Genomic DNA, 16646 nt, shown 5'->3' on the forward strand with positions numbered 1-16646 from the left:
CTACATCTTAAACTAATGATGTACTATTTGTTGGCTAATTGAATTTTAAAAATAAATAAATGATCAATAAATGTTTGTTGAATTGAATTATTTAAAATTTCTATCATATAATTGTGTCCTGATTGTTAGTTTAATTCCCTTATAACTAATGGTGTGTGTGTGTGTGTATAATTTTTGCTAGAAATACAGTCCAATTCAACAATTATTTGGATGCCTATCATATACTTTGCAAAGTGGCAAATAATTCAGACCGTGACTTTATGAGGCTTCATATAGTAGAAAGAATGCGAGATTGCTTTACCAACTTTTTTACGTTTTGGAGAAGGGAAGCATGGATTAAATGATAGATGTATGTTCCAGCTTACATGTTAATACAAGTGCATTTGTCTTACAAATTGTCTTACTGTCTCCATGACAGTCATATTTGTACATCACAATACATTATATTCCCATAGATTGCTTAGATATACTCTCTCCATGATGACTCCAAAAGAAATAAAGATCAATAAATGCATTCTACTCATATAAGTAACATATGACATTATTCAAATAATTCCAATGTACATTGCTCTCAATAGTTAAATATTTCCTTGAGTTTTAAAACAAACTAAATAAAGCCTACTGTTCAATAATGACTCTGTGGTTTCATTAAGACTTACATTTTTGACAGTTTCTCAGAAGGCCAGCACTTCATAATTAATGCTCAGCCAAAAGATTGACCTTCTGAGTGATTGGGTAAGTGCAGATTTAGGAGGAAAAAAGTTTGCTTTGGACCATTTATTGAAGCCTAAGAGCCGTTATCTTTTAGAATCAAAGTAAGTTCTGGAATCAAGCCTGAGAAATTGGCACTATATGTTAACATTTCAGAGTCCCTATTACAATAAAAATGCATGCTGTCTACTTTACTCTATGCTATATTTAAAATAAGGGAAATTGTAAAAAGCTTCATTTACTTGATCATTTGTGACCTTCTATAAAGGTTCCTAAGATTGAACTCCCAGGCATGTAAAGTCTAAGATACCAAATGTTTTATGTAAATGGCTCTGATATTCATTCCAAGCTGGATCCATAGAGCTTCTACTGAAAGTTTCCTCTTAGTTAGTTCATTTACTTAAAGATTAGTGTTAATGAGATCAAGGTCACACAAAGGGCCTGATGGAAAATGTTTGAAGTCAAAGGGACCTAGATTTGAATTCCAGTTCTGCCTTTACTAGCTGTAGGAACTCAAATAATTTATCTAGCCTCCTTGAGGCTCAGTTTCTTCACTTTTAAAATGGAAAAGTAGGTACTTATCTTTCTCTGTTTTGGGGTGAAACAGGACATTCCAATTACCATTTATGCACTGAGTGCAGGGTCTGACTCTCAATATGCCCTCAATAAATGTTAATGGTGTTTTTAATTTTTTTATTAGAAAATCAACTCACTATACACATTATGTATTCTATGGATCACTTGTTAGCAATACTCAAAAACAGAAAAAATACTGTTCTGGGTGTATACAGAAGCCTATACAGATGTATACATAGATATAGAGACAGAGAGATAGAGATAGAGATGATATAAATATATAGAGATATAGATGATATAGATATAAATATAGATTTTTTTAAGATTTATTTATTTTAGAGAAAGGGAGATAGAAACCATGTGTGTGTGCACACAAAGGGGCAGTGGCAGAGGGAGGAGAGAGAGAATCACAGTCTCCCTACTGAGTACAGAGCCCAACCTGGGGCTTGATTTCACAATCCTGAGATCATGACATGAGCTGAAATCAAGAGCCGACATAACCGACTGAGCCACTGAGGTTCCCCAAACCTGTTTATATTTTTGAAACCACCAGAAATTTCAGATGTCCTAACAAGAATTCCTTATATTTTTAAATCGCTAGATTCTACTCCTGAAATTAATATTATACTATATGTTAACCAACTTGAATTTAAAGAAGATCTCGGAGAAAAGAATTTTAAAAAACAATTTAAAATAATTAAGAAAAAAAAACAAATGTGTATCTTTCACTGAAAGAACGTTTCCAGCTGCTTTTGATCAATCTAATGAAAATTCATGATCCTTCGATCTTGTAAATGACCTTCTTGGGTAGCTAGACAATATAAATGAACAAAGGAATAGCTACGTCTAAACTAGTTGAAAAGCCTGTAACATTAAACTCAGTCATTCTATTATCTCTAACGCATTGTCACTGATTGTATTTTATCTTCTGATTTTTGTTCACTATTAATCATCAAATCCATCAAAAACATAACTTTGATTATTTTTCCTATTGTATGTGGAGTTTCTTTGGTAAGAATTTCAAATATCTTGCAACTGTAGATCTTGCTTTGTTAGTAGAAGTTTTTTCTCAAAGCCTTCAACTCAGTTTTATTGTGGCTCCAATATCAAGTGTGTTGAGCTTTAAATCACAACTTTATTCACAAGCTCTAAAAAGTCCCCTATTTTACTGCTACTCATGAATGGTATAAATATTTATTTAGAACAGTGATTTCATTTGAAAGACAGTTAGGAATAAAAATATGGGTGAACTCACTCTCCAAAATATTAAAATTTGGTATTTCTTATTAATTTTTGTTTCAAAATGGAAGATATTTTCCTGGTAATACAAGTCATGGTAAAAGTTATGAAATTAAAAAATGTGACGTTCCTTTATAATCTCACCTTATATAGCTATTTACTATTAATGTTTTAGTATGTTTCCTTCCATTATTTAAAATTATTAATGTATATATATAAGTATTATATATATGTGTGTGTGTGTGTGTATATATATATATATATATATATATATATATATATGAATGCATGTGCTTATTTAACTTAAAGGTATTTCATAGATCCCTTTCCAGGTTAATAAAAAAGTGATAGTTTTGAGAACATAATATTATTTCCACAAAGAACATTACATTTTTCTTTACTATTATAATGTTTCAATAAACTTCTTTGTACTTTAAAAAAAAAAGAATTCCTTAATTTTGTATGACAATCAGTTGTAATGCTGATTGAATAACTTCTGAGAATAAGCATGCAAAACAACAGTTTTAGCTCATACATGCTCAATAAATTGTGTGTTGATAATGAATAAACGGATGATTGAATGAATAAACTATTTAAAACCATAGAGCACTCAGAAACAAAGCTTGAGGCAAGAGACTAAAGATTCTGTGCTGACACTGACTTGCTCCATGACCTTGAGAAATGTCCTACTTCCTCTCATTTTCAATTTCTTCCTTTTTCTCATTTCTGTTTCTTCATCTTTAAAAAATAGGGGTTTGAAATGTAATGTCTGCCCATGGTCCCTCTCCAGTTCTGAAGGGCTATGATTCAAACAGGATAGGAAACTTTACTGAGGCAATTTGTTTATTTTAATAGAAGCGATGTTAGAACATAAGTCCTTGAGCTTTTAGATCCTATCTTCCTGTGTTGTCTCCTAAGCTTAACAGACTTTTGAAAATTTTCCCAAATGAATTATTTGAGTACAGGAAGAATAGATAATGCATTAAAATCCACAATAAAAAGGAGCACGTCTGAAGGAAATGATTCCAACCAATTTTCCAGAAAGTGAGACTTAGAAATAGGTCTTTGGGAGGAGAAGAAATTTGAAGGGTTAGCCAATTTGTTACAATGTATAATTTTCAAAGAAGATAATTGACCAATAGCTCCTTGTGTTTTTCAGTTGCTCATTTATTCATTATTTCATTCATTCATACATTCATTCATTCATTCACTCATCCACTCATTCATTCAACAAATGCTTATTGAATGATTGCTATTTGCATAGCAACAGGCCAGGTCAGGATTATAAAGATGAACCTGATGTACTTTGTCCTTAAAGGATTTGTTCTTTAGTATGAATGAAAAGGAATACATATAATTATTCAGTTGTTATATATCGCATGAAAGAAAGTTACATGCAATTTCTGTAGAAGAAAGATAATTTCAGCAAGTCCACTGACAGGGAAGGGAGGAAAATCAAAGAAATCTTGGAGAAGAAGGTATTTAGCTTGGGTTTAAATATCTGTAGTTCGGGCAAAAGATAATACCTGGCTGAGGAAATGATGTAAACAAAGACTCAAAGGAGCAGGAAATGTAATTGAGTAATTGAGTGTATGAAAGAGAGTAATGCAAAATTCATTTTAAAAGAATACTGTCAGATTGAGAAGGCATTTGAAACCCACACTAAGGGGTCCAGTCTTCATTTTCTAGACAAAAACAAGTCGTCAGAGGTTTCAGAGAAGGGAGATGAAAGAAAACTGCTTCAGGATGGTGACTTCTGAACAAGCATTGTGCATGATGGTTGTAAAATGAATTTTGATAGGCAGATGCCCCAAATCAAGGTCTCAAATCAAGGTTTCAAATGCCTTCTCAATCTGACAGTATTCTTTTAAAATGAATTTCCCATTATTCTCTTTCATATACTCAATTACTCAATTACATTTCCTGCTCCTTTGAGTGTTTGTTTACATCATTTCCTCAGCCAGGTATTAACCCAGAGCTCTCTTTCTTATCCAGGCTGCTGATGTCCTGCTGCAACAGGGAGCTAATGTCAATGTTCAAGATGCAGTTTTTTTCACTCCATTGCACATTGCAGCATACTATGGACATGAACAGGTAAGTCTGACAGTAGTATTCCCAAAGGCTGGGGGACCTTCCAGGCTTTTGTTGAGCTATCTGTTCTAGCCTCAAAGAAAGAATATTTAAGATATCTTTTGAATTATTTTTGCCATATTCTCATCACCTCCACCCTTAAGGAACTTATAGATCCTTAGAAATACTGCATCTTCCAAGTTACTCATTTTTACTGACTGTCTTAGTACCCAAGGGAGGCAGTAATGTAAGTATACAATCCCAGGAATCAGTCAGCCTGAATTCGAAAAATTCCTAGCTTTGTGACCATGTGTATGTTATGTCATTTCCCTGATCATCAGTTTCTTCATCTGCATAATAGAGAAAATATTAATAGTATCTAGCTCATAGGATTGCTGATATGATGAGATATTAATTTAAAGTGTTTGGCAAATGCTCAATAACTGTTACTATGATGATGCTAGTGACAGTAACAATAAAACAAATCATGAACACTGTCCCAGCAGGTTAAAAAAAAAAAAAGTGTGTTTTAGAAACTGAGTTTCTTCTTTTCTACTGTCTTGGGATGTGGTATACTGCAAATATGTTCAGGTTTTCATTTTCAGAACTTATGTATATCCTAAAAGGGACTTTGCAGGTGTGATCAAATTAAGAATCTTGAGTTGGAGAGATTATCCTGGAATCATCTGGGTGGACCTGATATAATCACAAGGATCCTTTTACTAGGGAGCAGGAAACAGATGTGACAATAGAAGTGAGAAGTTAAAGTGATACAAGAAGGGGTCACGAGCTAAAGAATGTAAGCAACTAAAATCCCTTTTATAAAGATGGTTTCTAAAGCTAAGAAGGAAGCCCCTGCCCCTCCCAGAGCCAAAGCCAAAGCAAAGGCTTTGAAGGCCAAAAAAGTGGTGCTGAAAGGTGTCCACAATCACAAAAAAAAAAAAAGATCTACACATCACCTACATTCTTTTTTTTTCATTTATTTATTTTCAGCATAACAGTATCATTATTTTTTCACTAAACCCAGTGCTCCATGCAATCCGTGCCCTCTATAATGCCCACCACCTGGTACCCTGACCTCCCACCCCCCCGCCACTTCAAACCCCTCAGATTGTTTTTCAGAGTCCATAGTCTCTCATGATTCACCTCCCCTTCCAATTTACCCCAACCCCCTTCTCTCTAACTCCCCATGTCCTCCATGCTATTTGTTATGCTCCACAAATAAGTGAAACCATATGATAATTGACTCTCTCTGCTTGACTTATTTCACTCAGCATAATCTCTTCCAGTCCCATCCATGTTGCTACAAAAGTTGGGTATTCGTCCTCTCTGATGGAGGCATAATACTCCATCGTGTATATGGACCACATCTTCCTTATCCATTCATTCGTTGAAGGGCATCTTGGTTCTTTCCACAGTTTGGTGACCGTGGCCATTGCTACTATAAACATTGGGGTACAGATGGCCCTTCTTTTCACTACATCTTTATCTTTGGGGTAAATACCCAGGAGTGCAATGGCAGGGTCATAGGGAAGTTCTATTTTTAATTTCTTGAGGAATCTCCACACTGTTCACCAAAGAGGTTGCACCAACTTGCATTCCCACCAACATTCTGACAACCCAAGACTCTGCATCTCGGAAGGAAGCCCAAATACCCTCAAAAAAGCGCCCCCAGGAGAAAGGAGCCTGATCACTATGCCATCATCAAGTTCCCCCTGGCTACTGAGTCAGCCATGAAGAAAATAGGAGACAACAACACGCTTGTGTTCATTGTGGATATCAAGTCCAACAAGCACCAGATCAAACAGGCTGTGATGAAGCTCTATGACATTGACATGGCCAAGGTCAACACCTTGATCAGACCTGGTGGAAAGAAGAAGTCATATGTTCAACTGACCCTTGACTATGATGCTTTTGGTGTTGCCAACAAAATTGGGATCATCTAAACTGAGTCCAGCTGGCTAAATCTAAACAGTTGTTTTCATCATTAAAAAAGAAAAAAAAAAAAAAAAGGATGCATGCAACCTATAGAAGCTGAAAAAGTGAGGAAATGAAAGCCTCCAAAGAGACTGAAGCCTGCCAATACCTTGATTTTAGATTTCTAACCTCCAGAGCTTTAAGAGAATAACCTGTGCTACTTGAATCCAATAATTTTGTGGCAGTTTACAACAGTGGGAAACTAATACATGGAATAACCTAGACAATTATTTTTTTAAATCACTGTATGTGCTTTAAATATAATTTGATTTAAATACATAATTATTTATAAAATAATTAATTATCCAATATCAAGCATGCTGTAATAAAGTAATACTATATAGAGAGAATGTTTTAACTGGAAAGTGTGTCTTCATTCAATGAGTAGTTTTACTTGACCTTCACGACATCCTGATGAACTTAATAAGTTACAGTATGAGTAATCTTCTACCCTGGGATAAGCCTTTTATGTGGATTATTCTTTTTGGTAATTTTTCCAAAATCCTAAAAATAGTTGTTATTTGCATCTTCCTGTCAATGAGATACATGAACTCACTTAGGTCAGGTGGCATGCCAGAGTCACACAGCTGGTTAGAAGAGCTTAAATATATATTCACGCCTGTCTGATCCCAAAGTCCAAAGTTATTTGCTGTACTTAAGAGCTGCTGCTGCTGCTTCTTCCATCAGTGAAACAAATAAAAAAGTCCAGGAAATTTGCTTAAATTCAAGGCCAGGTGCTCTAACTCCAAAGTCCATTGATTTTGTAAATTTGTAACAACTTTATTGAGATATACTTCATCAATTTAAATTGTACAACTCAGTGATTTTTAGTATATTCAAAGTGTACAACCATCACGACAATTAATTGAACAAAGTTATTACCCACAGAAGCAACCTTGTGCACATTAGCTCTTCCAACTTCTTCCCCACCTATCTCTTCTGCCTGAAGAAAATACTAATGTACTTTCCATTTCTATAGATTTACCTATTCTAGAGACCTCCTATACATAGAGTCATGCAACATATGCTCCTTTGTGACTGACTTCTTTCACTTAGCATAGTGTTTTTAAGTCTCATTAACTTTATAACATGTATCAGTATCTCCTTGCTTTTTAGTGTAGAGTACTACTTTGTTGTATGAATATGCCACATTTATTTATTCATTCATCAATTGATGGATGTGGATTTTTTTTCCCACTTTTTGGCTATTTTGAATAATGCTGCCCTCTACATTCAGGTTTTTTTTTTTTCTTAAATTCAAGTATAATTAACATATACTGTTATGTTCCTTTCAGGTGTATGATATAATGATTCAACAATTCTATACATTTCTCAATGCTTATCAAAATAAGTGTACTCTTTTTTTTTAAGATTTTATTTATTTATTTGACAGAGAGAAATCACAAGTAGGCAGAGAGGCAGGCAGAGAGATAGAGAGGAGGAAGCAGGCTCCCTGCTGAGCAGAGAGCCCTATGCGGGACTCGATCCCAGGACCCTGAGATCATGACCTGAGCCGAAGGCAGCGGCTTAACCACTGAGCCACCCAGGCGCCCAAAATAAGTGTACTCTTAATTCCCTTTATCTATTTCACCCATTCCTTCCTTAGCTCATGTACAAGTTTTGATACACACATCTGTTTGCATTTCTCTTGGGTACTTCTAGGGGTGGAATTGATGTCTTATATGGTAACACCATGTTTAACATCTTATGGAATGGCCAAACTTTTCCAAAGAGGTAGATGCCTAATGATTTAAAAACCACATTATGTTCAGGAAAAAAAAAAACTTACTTAACATAGGCCCAGGACAAAGTAAGTCCATTGATTTTTAACCTTAACATATTGAAAGACAAAATTTTTGTGTGCGACTTTCAAACATCGCCATTTAGCTAGCCTTAAGAAACCAAATAGAACTAAATAAAACAGAAATGCACATGTAATTTGATAATTAAAACTTAACTGCTCTTTTGAAATCCTTTTTTCACTCTTCCTCACTTTATATCTCTAGATCTCTAGTCTTACTCAAGTATGGAGTAAAATTATACCTTTTTGCCTTTGTAGAGGTCATGCCATTGTACTGCCTGAGGATTCCAAGTTAAAAAATCAAACTTACTTGTGTTGCTGTGCTCTTCTAGTCATTGTGCCTTTATTTCTTTGCTAGCTAGCATATGCTTGGACACTCTCAGATCCGTGAAGCGTGACCTATAGCTAGGAAAGATTTCTCATTTCATTTGATGTGCTGCTCAGAGTGCACTGGAGTGTACTGGAGAGCTGGGCACTGAAAATGCTTCAGAAAGTACAGGGTTGAAAAGCTCAGATGATGAAAAAATTCCATACTTTTCTGACTTTAGGCACAGACTGGATGTACACAATGCATGTTATTTGTAGAGTCATCCTCTTTGGTGATTAACCTCCTCACCCACTGAAACATAAAGAGCTTCTGTGCGTGTTGGGTGGAGAGCTAAATTTGTTTACTTTCCCTGAATATATAGTCACAGTCTTATAAAATTATGCTAAAATGTGGATGGCCTTTTTATGATAAGGGACTCACTTTCTGTGTGCGAAGACAGCACATAAGTAATTTATGGATGCTATTGTCATTTGCTAAAATATGCTGACAGGAGAATGGTACATTCAATATATAAATGTGCCTAATGTTCCATGTTCCTTGCCATTTGTTTATTTACTTGTTTTTAAGTGGGAGAGTAGATGTTTTGTACCAAGAGCAATATTTCCTAGCTATATAATAATAGTACTTAATAGACAATCGATTTCAAAGATAGTTTAAAGCTGTCCATTATAAAGTCACATAACCAGAATTTATGGAGTCTTTGTAAGTGGAAATATCTGCTTAGGAATGCACAGCTCTTGAGACTAACTTTTACTGTTCCAATTTTTTCTGAATTAAGTATTGGCCTGCCTATTAGCTAACAAATAAATGGATAAAATATGCATGTTCCACATTGGTGCTACCACTTCTGCTAACATTTTATTGAGTGCCAGGCACTTTTCTAAGTGTTTTACATGTGATAACTTATTTAATCCTTGTAACAACCCTATGAAGTGGAGCTATTGTGATTCCCATCTTAGTAATGAAGAAACTGAAGTTTTGAAAGGTCAAATAATTTTTAAAGGTGATAAAGCCTAACTTCAGTACCCTTGTTCTTTACCTACCATACTCAAGATGAAGTTTCCCACATCCCACACAGCTAATTTTTGCCTAGAATTTCCACTAAATATGTACCATATAGTTGAGATGTTTATTTGCTACCACATAGAAATTCAAAATAGTTTTAGAGTTTGAATTCACTTTTATGCTAATACCTCAGTGGTCATGAGGTCAGTTGAGGGTTCCTCCCATAAGAGTTATTTTGATGGCACAAATCCATTCTTACTTACCTCTCAGTATCGTTGTACTGACTTTTGAAATAGCCAGAGGAGACAATGTCAAATTTAGAGAAGTTATCTGGAAGGTTATAAGTGAATAGGTAAATAATTTAAAGAAATGTTGTAAATTATCTGAAACAATCCCTGGAAGACTCCTAAGTTGTTTAATACTTCATCTTTCTCTCCCTTTGAATGTGGATCTCAGCTAATTGAGGAAGATGCTGCAAGCAAGTGCATCTATCTCCCCTTTACTCACAAATCCAGAAAAGAACCCAGAACTCCAGTAGCAAGATAACCATCTGTAACCCTTTATGCATGGAGTTGCTGTGAAAATCAAGAAGCAAGTAAACACTGCTGGCTCTGGCCAGAAAAAGACTTTGGAAAAGATGGTTTAGGGAAGATTATGGGTGACTCTAGGGAAAATTATTTGTGCACAATGAAGAACTAACCCTGAAATTGCTGATTTTAGACTTCTTCTTAAGTGATGGAATAATAAATTATTTGTTGCTTAGGCCAATTGAGTTAGGATTTTCTGTTATTTTCTGGTAAAAATAATCTAAGACAAAACTTTAATGATATGTCTTCTTTCATATTTTTTGAAAGCTTTGCATTAAATCGTTTGACTTTTGGTACTAATTTTAAATGAATGGATTCTTTAGGTAACTCGCCTTCTTTTGAAATTTGGTGCTGATGTAAATGTAAGTGGTGAAGTTGGAGACAGGCCCCTCCACCTAGCATCTGCAAAAGGATTCTTTAATATTACAAAACTCTTGATGGAAGAAGGCAGCAAAGCAGATGGTAAGATTATATGTTTAGAAGACATTTGCATTTTTTTTTTTTACTTTATGTGTATTTTTTATTTGCACTTTCCTTATTTATTAGAGAATACTCTTGAAGCTGATTAATTGCATATACTAATTTATTCCATAAATTATAATTTATTATTTTAATGTAATAACTAAATGTATATGTCATCATCATTTTATATACATTTTAGTTCAACTCTTAACATATTAGATGGTTCAATAAAAGTAAGTGGTTCCATTAGATAAATCATTCTCATTTTGCTATTTTTCACTAATCCTGTTTTTTTTTTTTAAATATTTTATTTATTTATTTGACAGAGAGAAATCACAAGTAGATGGAGAGGCAGGCAGAGAGAGAGAGGAAAGCAGGCTCTCTGCTGAGCAGAGAGCCCGATGTGGGACTCGATCCCAGGACTCTGAGATCATGACCTGAGCCGAAGGCAGCGGCTTAACCCACTGAGCCATTCAGGCGCCCCACTAATCCTGTTTTTAATTGAGGTATAATTTCGTATAGCAAAATTCTCAAATCTTAAGTAAATGTTGACTTAAGTGAATATTTACTATCCATGGAAAACCACCCAGATCAAGATATTGAATATTTTCATTTGGAAAATTGAACTCTGGAACATTCATTTGTGCCCTCTTCTCAGTAAATATCTTTAACCACAAAAGTTAATCAATATTCTGGCTTCTATTGCCATAGGTTAGTTTTTTTTTCTGTTCTTGGAGTTCAATACAATTTAGTATTGCCTTCTTTTGACTGATAGTATTATTGTAGCTTTTATCCATGTTTTTGCACGAATCATAATTTGTCTTTTTTATTGCTAAAGTTGTATGAATATTCCTCAATTTGATTATCCATCATCCTCCCAATGAATGCTTGAATGTTTCTAGTGTTTGGCTTTTATGAATGTGTAGATGCCAGAAACATTCAATTCTTTTATGTTAACATGTATACTAATCTCCCTTGGGGTGAATATATATATGTATGTGTGTGTGTGTGTGTCGGTGTGTGTGTGTATATATATATATATACATATATATTTGCTATATGCATATGTTTTACTTTATAGGAAATTAGAAGCAGTTTTCTTAAGTGTTTGTACTATTTTTACTCCCGCAGCAATGTATGAGAGTTCCAGTTGCTCCCTGTATCCTCCCCGATATTTGATATTACAATTATTTTTAGTGAAACAGCATTACAGTGTGATCAGACTGAGAGAAAAAAAAAAGCTTTAGGACATACAGAAAGATTTTAGGATATGGATAATAGAATAGAATTTCCCACAACTTTTAATTTTCTTAATTATAAGATGAATTTTGGAAAATCAATTAAAAGTAGAATGTTGAAAAAAGTTATTTCTTTCTCTTTCTTTTTCTCTTCCTTACAAACTTTATTTTCTGACACGAATTCACTCAGAGTTACATCTTGTCATTAAATTCTCTCAGGCACATCCAACATTCTTCCATTGACCCCCAAGAGACCTAATTAAAAACCCAGCTGTAAGAGCTGCTAGCCTTTGCAGCAGAAACTATGCACATTTACAAAAGGACAAGGTTGTCAAAGCTCTCAAATGCCAGTGCCTTGGTCCAAAATTGAGATCAATATTCAGTTAATAAAACTAATCAATGTTTTCACCTACACATAAGGAAAAGGTAAAGCCTTCCAGAGATACATATGGGAAGAGGCTTAGGCAGTTTCCATGTCGGAAAAAGGGCCATTTTACTTTCTGAAGTTTGAGAGACATAGTTGGTGTCATTTTCTATGAGCCAGTATGCAATAACTGAGGTATTTTTGTCTATAGCATTATCATAAATAAACTGTGTTGACAGGATACAAGAAATACTGTTCCTTAGACCTTGTTTAAGCAGTCTCTTTGATTTTGTTGGTTTCAATAGACAAAGGTACACCTGTATGAACCACTGAACACATAATTGTGTTTTTGAAACTGCCTCGCTCTTCCAGAGGGCCAGAAAGAGCTCACTTTTTTTTCCTTTTATTATCGATGCCAACCTCAGCTTTTTATTCCTCTGTGCAACTCCAAAGCTCAGTGGTGTCAAAATGAGTATCATTGATCAGCATGTCTTCAGGATCAAAGTTCTCTTCTACAAAAGGCATTGAAATGTATACTGCACCTGTCTTCCCCCTACATGCCAGCATCATATGATGTAATTTTCAACCCTTTCTTTCTGATTCACATAAGCTCTACATGCTTTCTACTCAATCATTTAAAATATCAAGAGACAGCATGACTCAGAATTTTATGTATTTTTATTTTCTTCTAATACACACTTGATATTTAAGTTCCTTTTGTACTTCAACCAATCGCAAAGAATAAACCAGATCTGTTGTGCTACTGAACACCATACTAGATTTATTATTAGCTAGTTCATTTATTCCAAAGTGTAGCTAAGCCTCCAGATGATTTATTTTAGATCTGACCCTTGCCTGTGGTAAATGGACATAGGAGGAAGAGTGAATTAATGACCCCAAAAGGGACACAATTCAAAATCTGGTATTTACAGTATGTCTCCATGGTAACAGAATGTCACAAATGAAAATAAATTTAGCCTACAAAATTAGCCAAAATGTAATTCTGAAAGCAACCATTTCAGTTAAGCATGTTTGGGAGGCTGACCTATTCAGTCACATATGTTTCAAGTCTCTAGTCTTCTTTGTACCACATAGAAAAATGAAAAAGGAGAAATGTAATGCTTATTGGATGAGATTGAAAAGGTCAAAATATTGCTGGACCCCATAAGAAGAAAGTAGTGATCGAGCCTTCATAATTTATCATTTTAATAAAGTTAAAAATGGAAAATTTTAAATTCAGGATTTATTAATTTTTTGTCATCTGACTAGTAAGAACTACAGTTCCTTTTACATAGAACTGGATATTATATAAAGTCACAAAAATTTCTAAGACTTAGCCAGGAAGAGGAAGTATTTTATTTCTAAAACTCTATCTTGCCAGAGCTACTACACAGATTTGTTATTGAAAATGTATTTAAGACACACTTGGAAGTTGTTTTAGAAAGCTAATGGGAAGTACATAACATTGCTGGGTTACTGTGGGAATTTTTACTTAATCATTTTTTTTAAAAGATTTTATTTATTTATTTGAGAGTGAGAGAAAGCAAAGAAGGGGGAGGATCAGAGACAGACGCAGACTCCCCGCTGAGCAGGGGCCCGATGTGGGACTCTATCTCAGGACTCCAGGATCATGATGTGAGCTGAAGGCAGTTGCTTAACCAACTTGACCACCCAGGCGTCCTACTTTATCTTTAAGATCAATAAGCAGAGATAAGCAAGTAGTATCCATCCACTCACCCATTCGCTTAATCTTTCTTTCAAAAAACATTACTGAACACAAACGCTTTTCAAAGCCGAGGACTAGGCACTAAATACTCTCCTAAGAATGACTTACATCTATTTCTTTGATTGAAATTCTTCTTTATTTAACTCTCAGTAAAATGCAAAATTAGAGCAAATAGAATACCATTCATACATTCAGTTTCCCTCAGATAAGATATAATAATATATACATTTTTTTGGTCACTACACATTAATCCAAGACAAATCTAAGTAGAAAACAATGGCTGAAGCAGAAATAGAGATGTGTATATATAACTCTATGTCTGATCCAGATCTCACCTGGCTTGTCCCTTCAGTTGGTATTTATATCTTCTTTGATGAGAAGAATGTCTAGGCCACTGCAGGTAATTCACCAAGTAGATAATCTACTTTGAAGTTTATTGACTGGAGCAGAAAAAAATAATGTTGGGTGGGGCCAGGGAGAGCCAAAGGCAAGCTATGAATTAATGGAAGATTGTGCTGCATTCTGCTTTACAATGTTCCCTCTGGACCTCAAGAACTCTTACGTGACCTCCAGTTGCCCTGGACTCCCTACTGTTCTAAAGCATTCACTCATAGTATTGACTTTCCCTAGCTTCCAACAGAATGTGAACAAAGGAGAAGTATCATAAAAAGAAAGATAATCAAAATAACCAGGAACATTCTTCTGAAGGAAGGATGTCCTTCTTAGCCACTCATTAATAAAAAAGATTCAAAGATTTATTTTTCAATAACAGCCTTGGGAGGAAAAGTTCAATGACTTTGTTAAAGATTTCCCTTTGGCTTAGATCTTGCAGGACAATAAAATAAAAATCATTGTCTACAAATATAGCAGTGACAAGGCCTGTGTTCATTAAATGTTAAGTGATGGTTGTAACAACAGTAATAATAAACTACTTGTGCATTTTTCAAAATTAACTATTACCTTCCCTTTTTTTTCTTTCCTACATATCTCTTACTTATTTTTCTTCAATTCTTTTGATTCTATGAAAAATTCTTATTATAGATACATATAAGAATGAGAATAAGTGGGTTTGTTAAAGACTGTTATTTTCTATTTTGAATTCTATTTTCTATACATATTAACAAACCAATCAAATACAATAAATAACTATAGAGCAGATATTTCAATTATTTTAGTTTTAAAAATTAAGCACTAAAGCAGATCCAGAATTTAGCATCTTGGTGTTCAGTTATTACTTCTGGCCTAAAATTATTGAATATTCAATGAGATTGCAGGTTATTTGAGGGTATAGATTCTATATATTTATAGCATATTTTCCTTGACATTTAGCAGGTTTCTAGGAGGGAAATTAGTAGAAAAGAAGAATAGACACTTTCATTAAATGTCTAATATGTGGCAGGCACCATGCTAGGTACTTTCTGGTCACGATCTCGTTTGATCTTTTCAGCATCCCTGCAACAGTACTGTTATTATATCCATTGTAATTAATAATTAATCAGTATCTCCAACACTTCAAGTACTTGGCATACAATGATCATTTTATACTTGTTGAGGAATGAGTATGTATCAATCAGGTGTTCTTAATCTTTAAGTACTGGAAACTAACTGTTGCTAATTTAAGCAGAAACGGAATATATTAAAGGATATCAGTCAGAGCACAGAATCTTCCCCAGGACAGGATGGAAAGCCAGGTTTGAAATTCGCACAGTGAGGATCAATGTCCATAATCACAGCCCAAAAGGAGTCCTTTGAAAACACATTGCTACTGCTAGGCTCACATGCCTACACTTGTTCTTCTGGCACCAGCCATGTAGGGCACTGAGTCTGTGAGTGGAATCACTACCACTGGAAGCTGGATGGAGCTACATTGCCAAGATAGATTGGGTTCTGCTTTTCTGTGTCTCGTCAGCTCTGATGTCAGAGTCTGACATAATGTGGTGATTGGAGGATCTCATAGATAAGTGTCCAAACCAGGGTGCTGTTGAAAGTGAAGGGGTCACTATGAAAAACTACGCTAGGATAAAGCCTAAACAGGGAGATGTGGCCACTCTCTGCCAGTCCTGTGCTCTCACTGCAAAGGAAGCTTGGAGTGCATATTTTCAGCTCCTATGATTAAACATGGTCTTGGCCTCTAGTCAGTAGTCTTGGTATAGGGAATTCCCCAAATGTCCAAAGGGGTCATGAGGCTGGCTGAGCCAAGGAGAGGACAGATGCCCACTACTGAGGGAACAACTGGATGTTAAATAACTGTCTAAGGAAAAATAATTAATGAGGTCTGCCTCACTCTAGAGCTTGTATTTTCATTATGCCATGCTGTTTATCCTGGAGTATGATAATTCTCAGTCAAGGGTACACTCCTAAATAATGTTGTAAACATACACAGTGCTAGACCTCGCCCTGACCTGTTGAACCAAAATATCTGGGAATGGTGCTTTAGCCAGGAACTGTAATTTTTTACATCTTACAGGAGAAGAAAAAAAAAATCAATTTAGAAGGAGATCCTTGTGGAAATAAGGCCATGAGGATCTTTTGGATGCTTATTAGTTTCCTGAACTATTCCAT

At 34.9% G+C, this 16646-nt stretch overlaps 1 protein-coding gene across 5 annotated transcripts in view; it reads left to right on the forward strand.

Annotated features, from left to right (window-relative positions):
- The window catches only part of TNNI3K (TNNI3 interacting kinase), a 317149-nt gene that overhangs the window by 111902 nt on the left and 188601 nt on the right, over positions 1–16646 (forward strand). For all 5 annotated transcript variants that reach the window (XM_082686565.1, XM_082686566.1, XM_082686569.1 and 2 more), the window contains exons 6-7: positions 4522–4620; positions 10618–10756. In XM_082686565.1, coding sequence (XP_082542691.1) covers positions 4522–4620; positions 10618–10756 — 238 coding nt within the window. The remainder of the gene's footprint in view (positions 1–4521; positions 4621–10617; positions 10757–16646) is intronic.

This window comes from Mustela nivalis (genome assembly GCF_964662115.1).
Source record: "Mustela nivalis genome assembly, chromosome: 10".
NCBI classification, from domain to species: Eukaryota; Metazoa; Chordata; class Mammalia; order Carnivora; family Mustelidae; genus Mustela; species Mustela nivalis.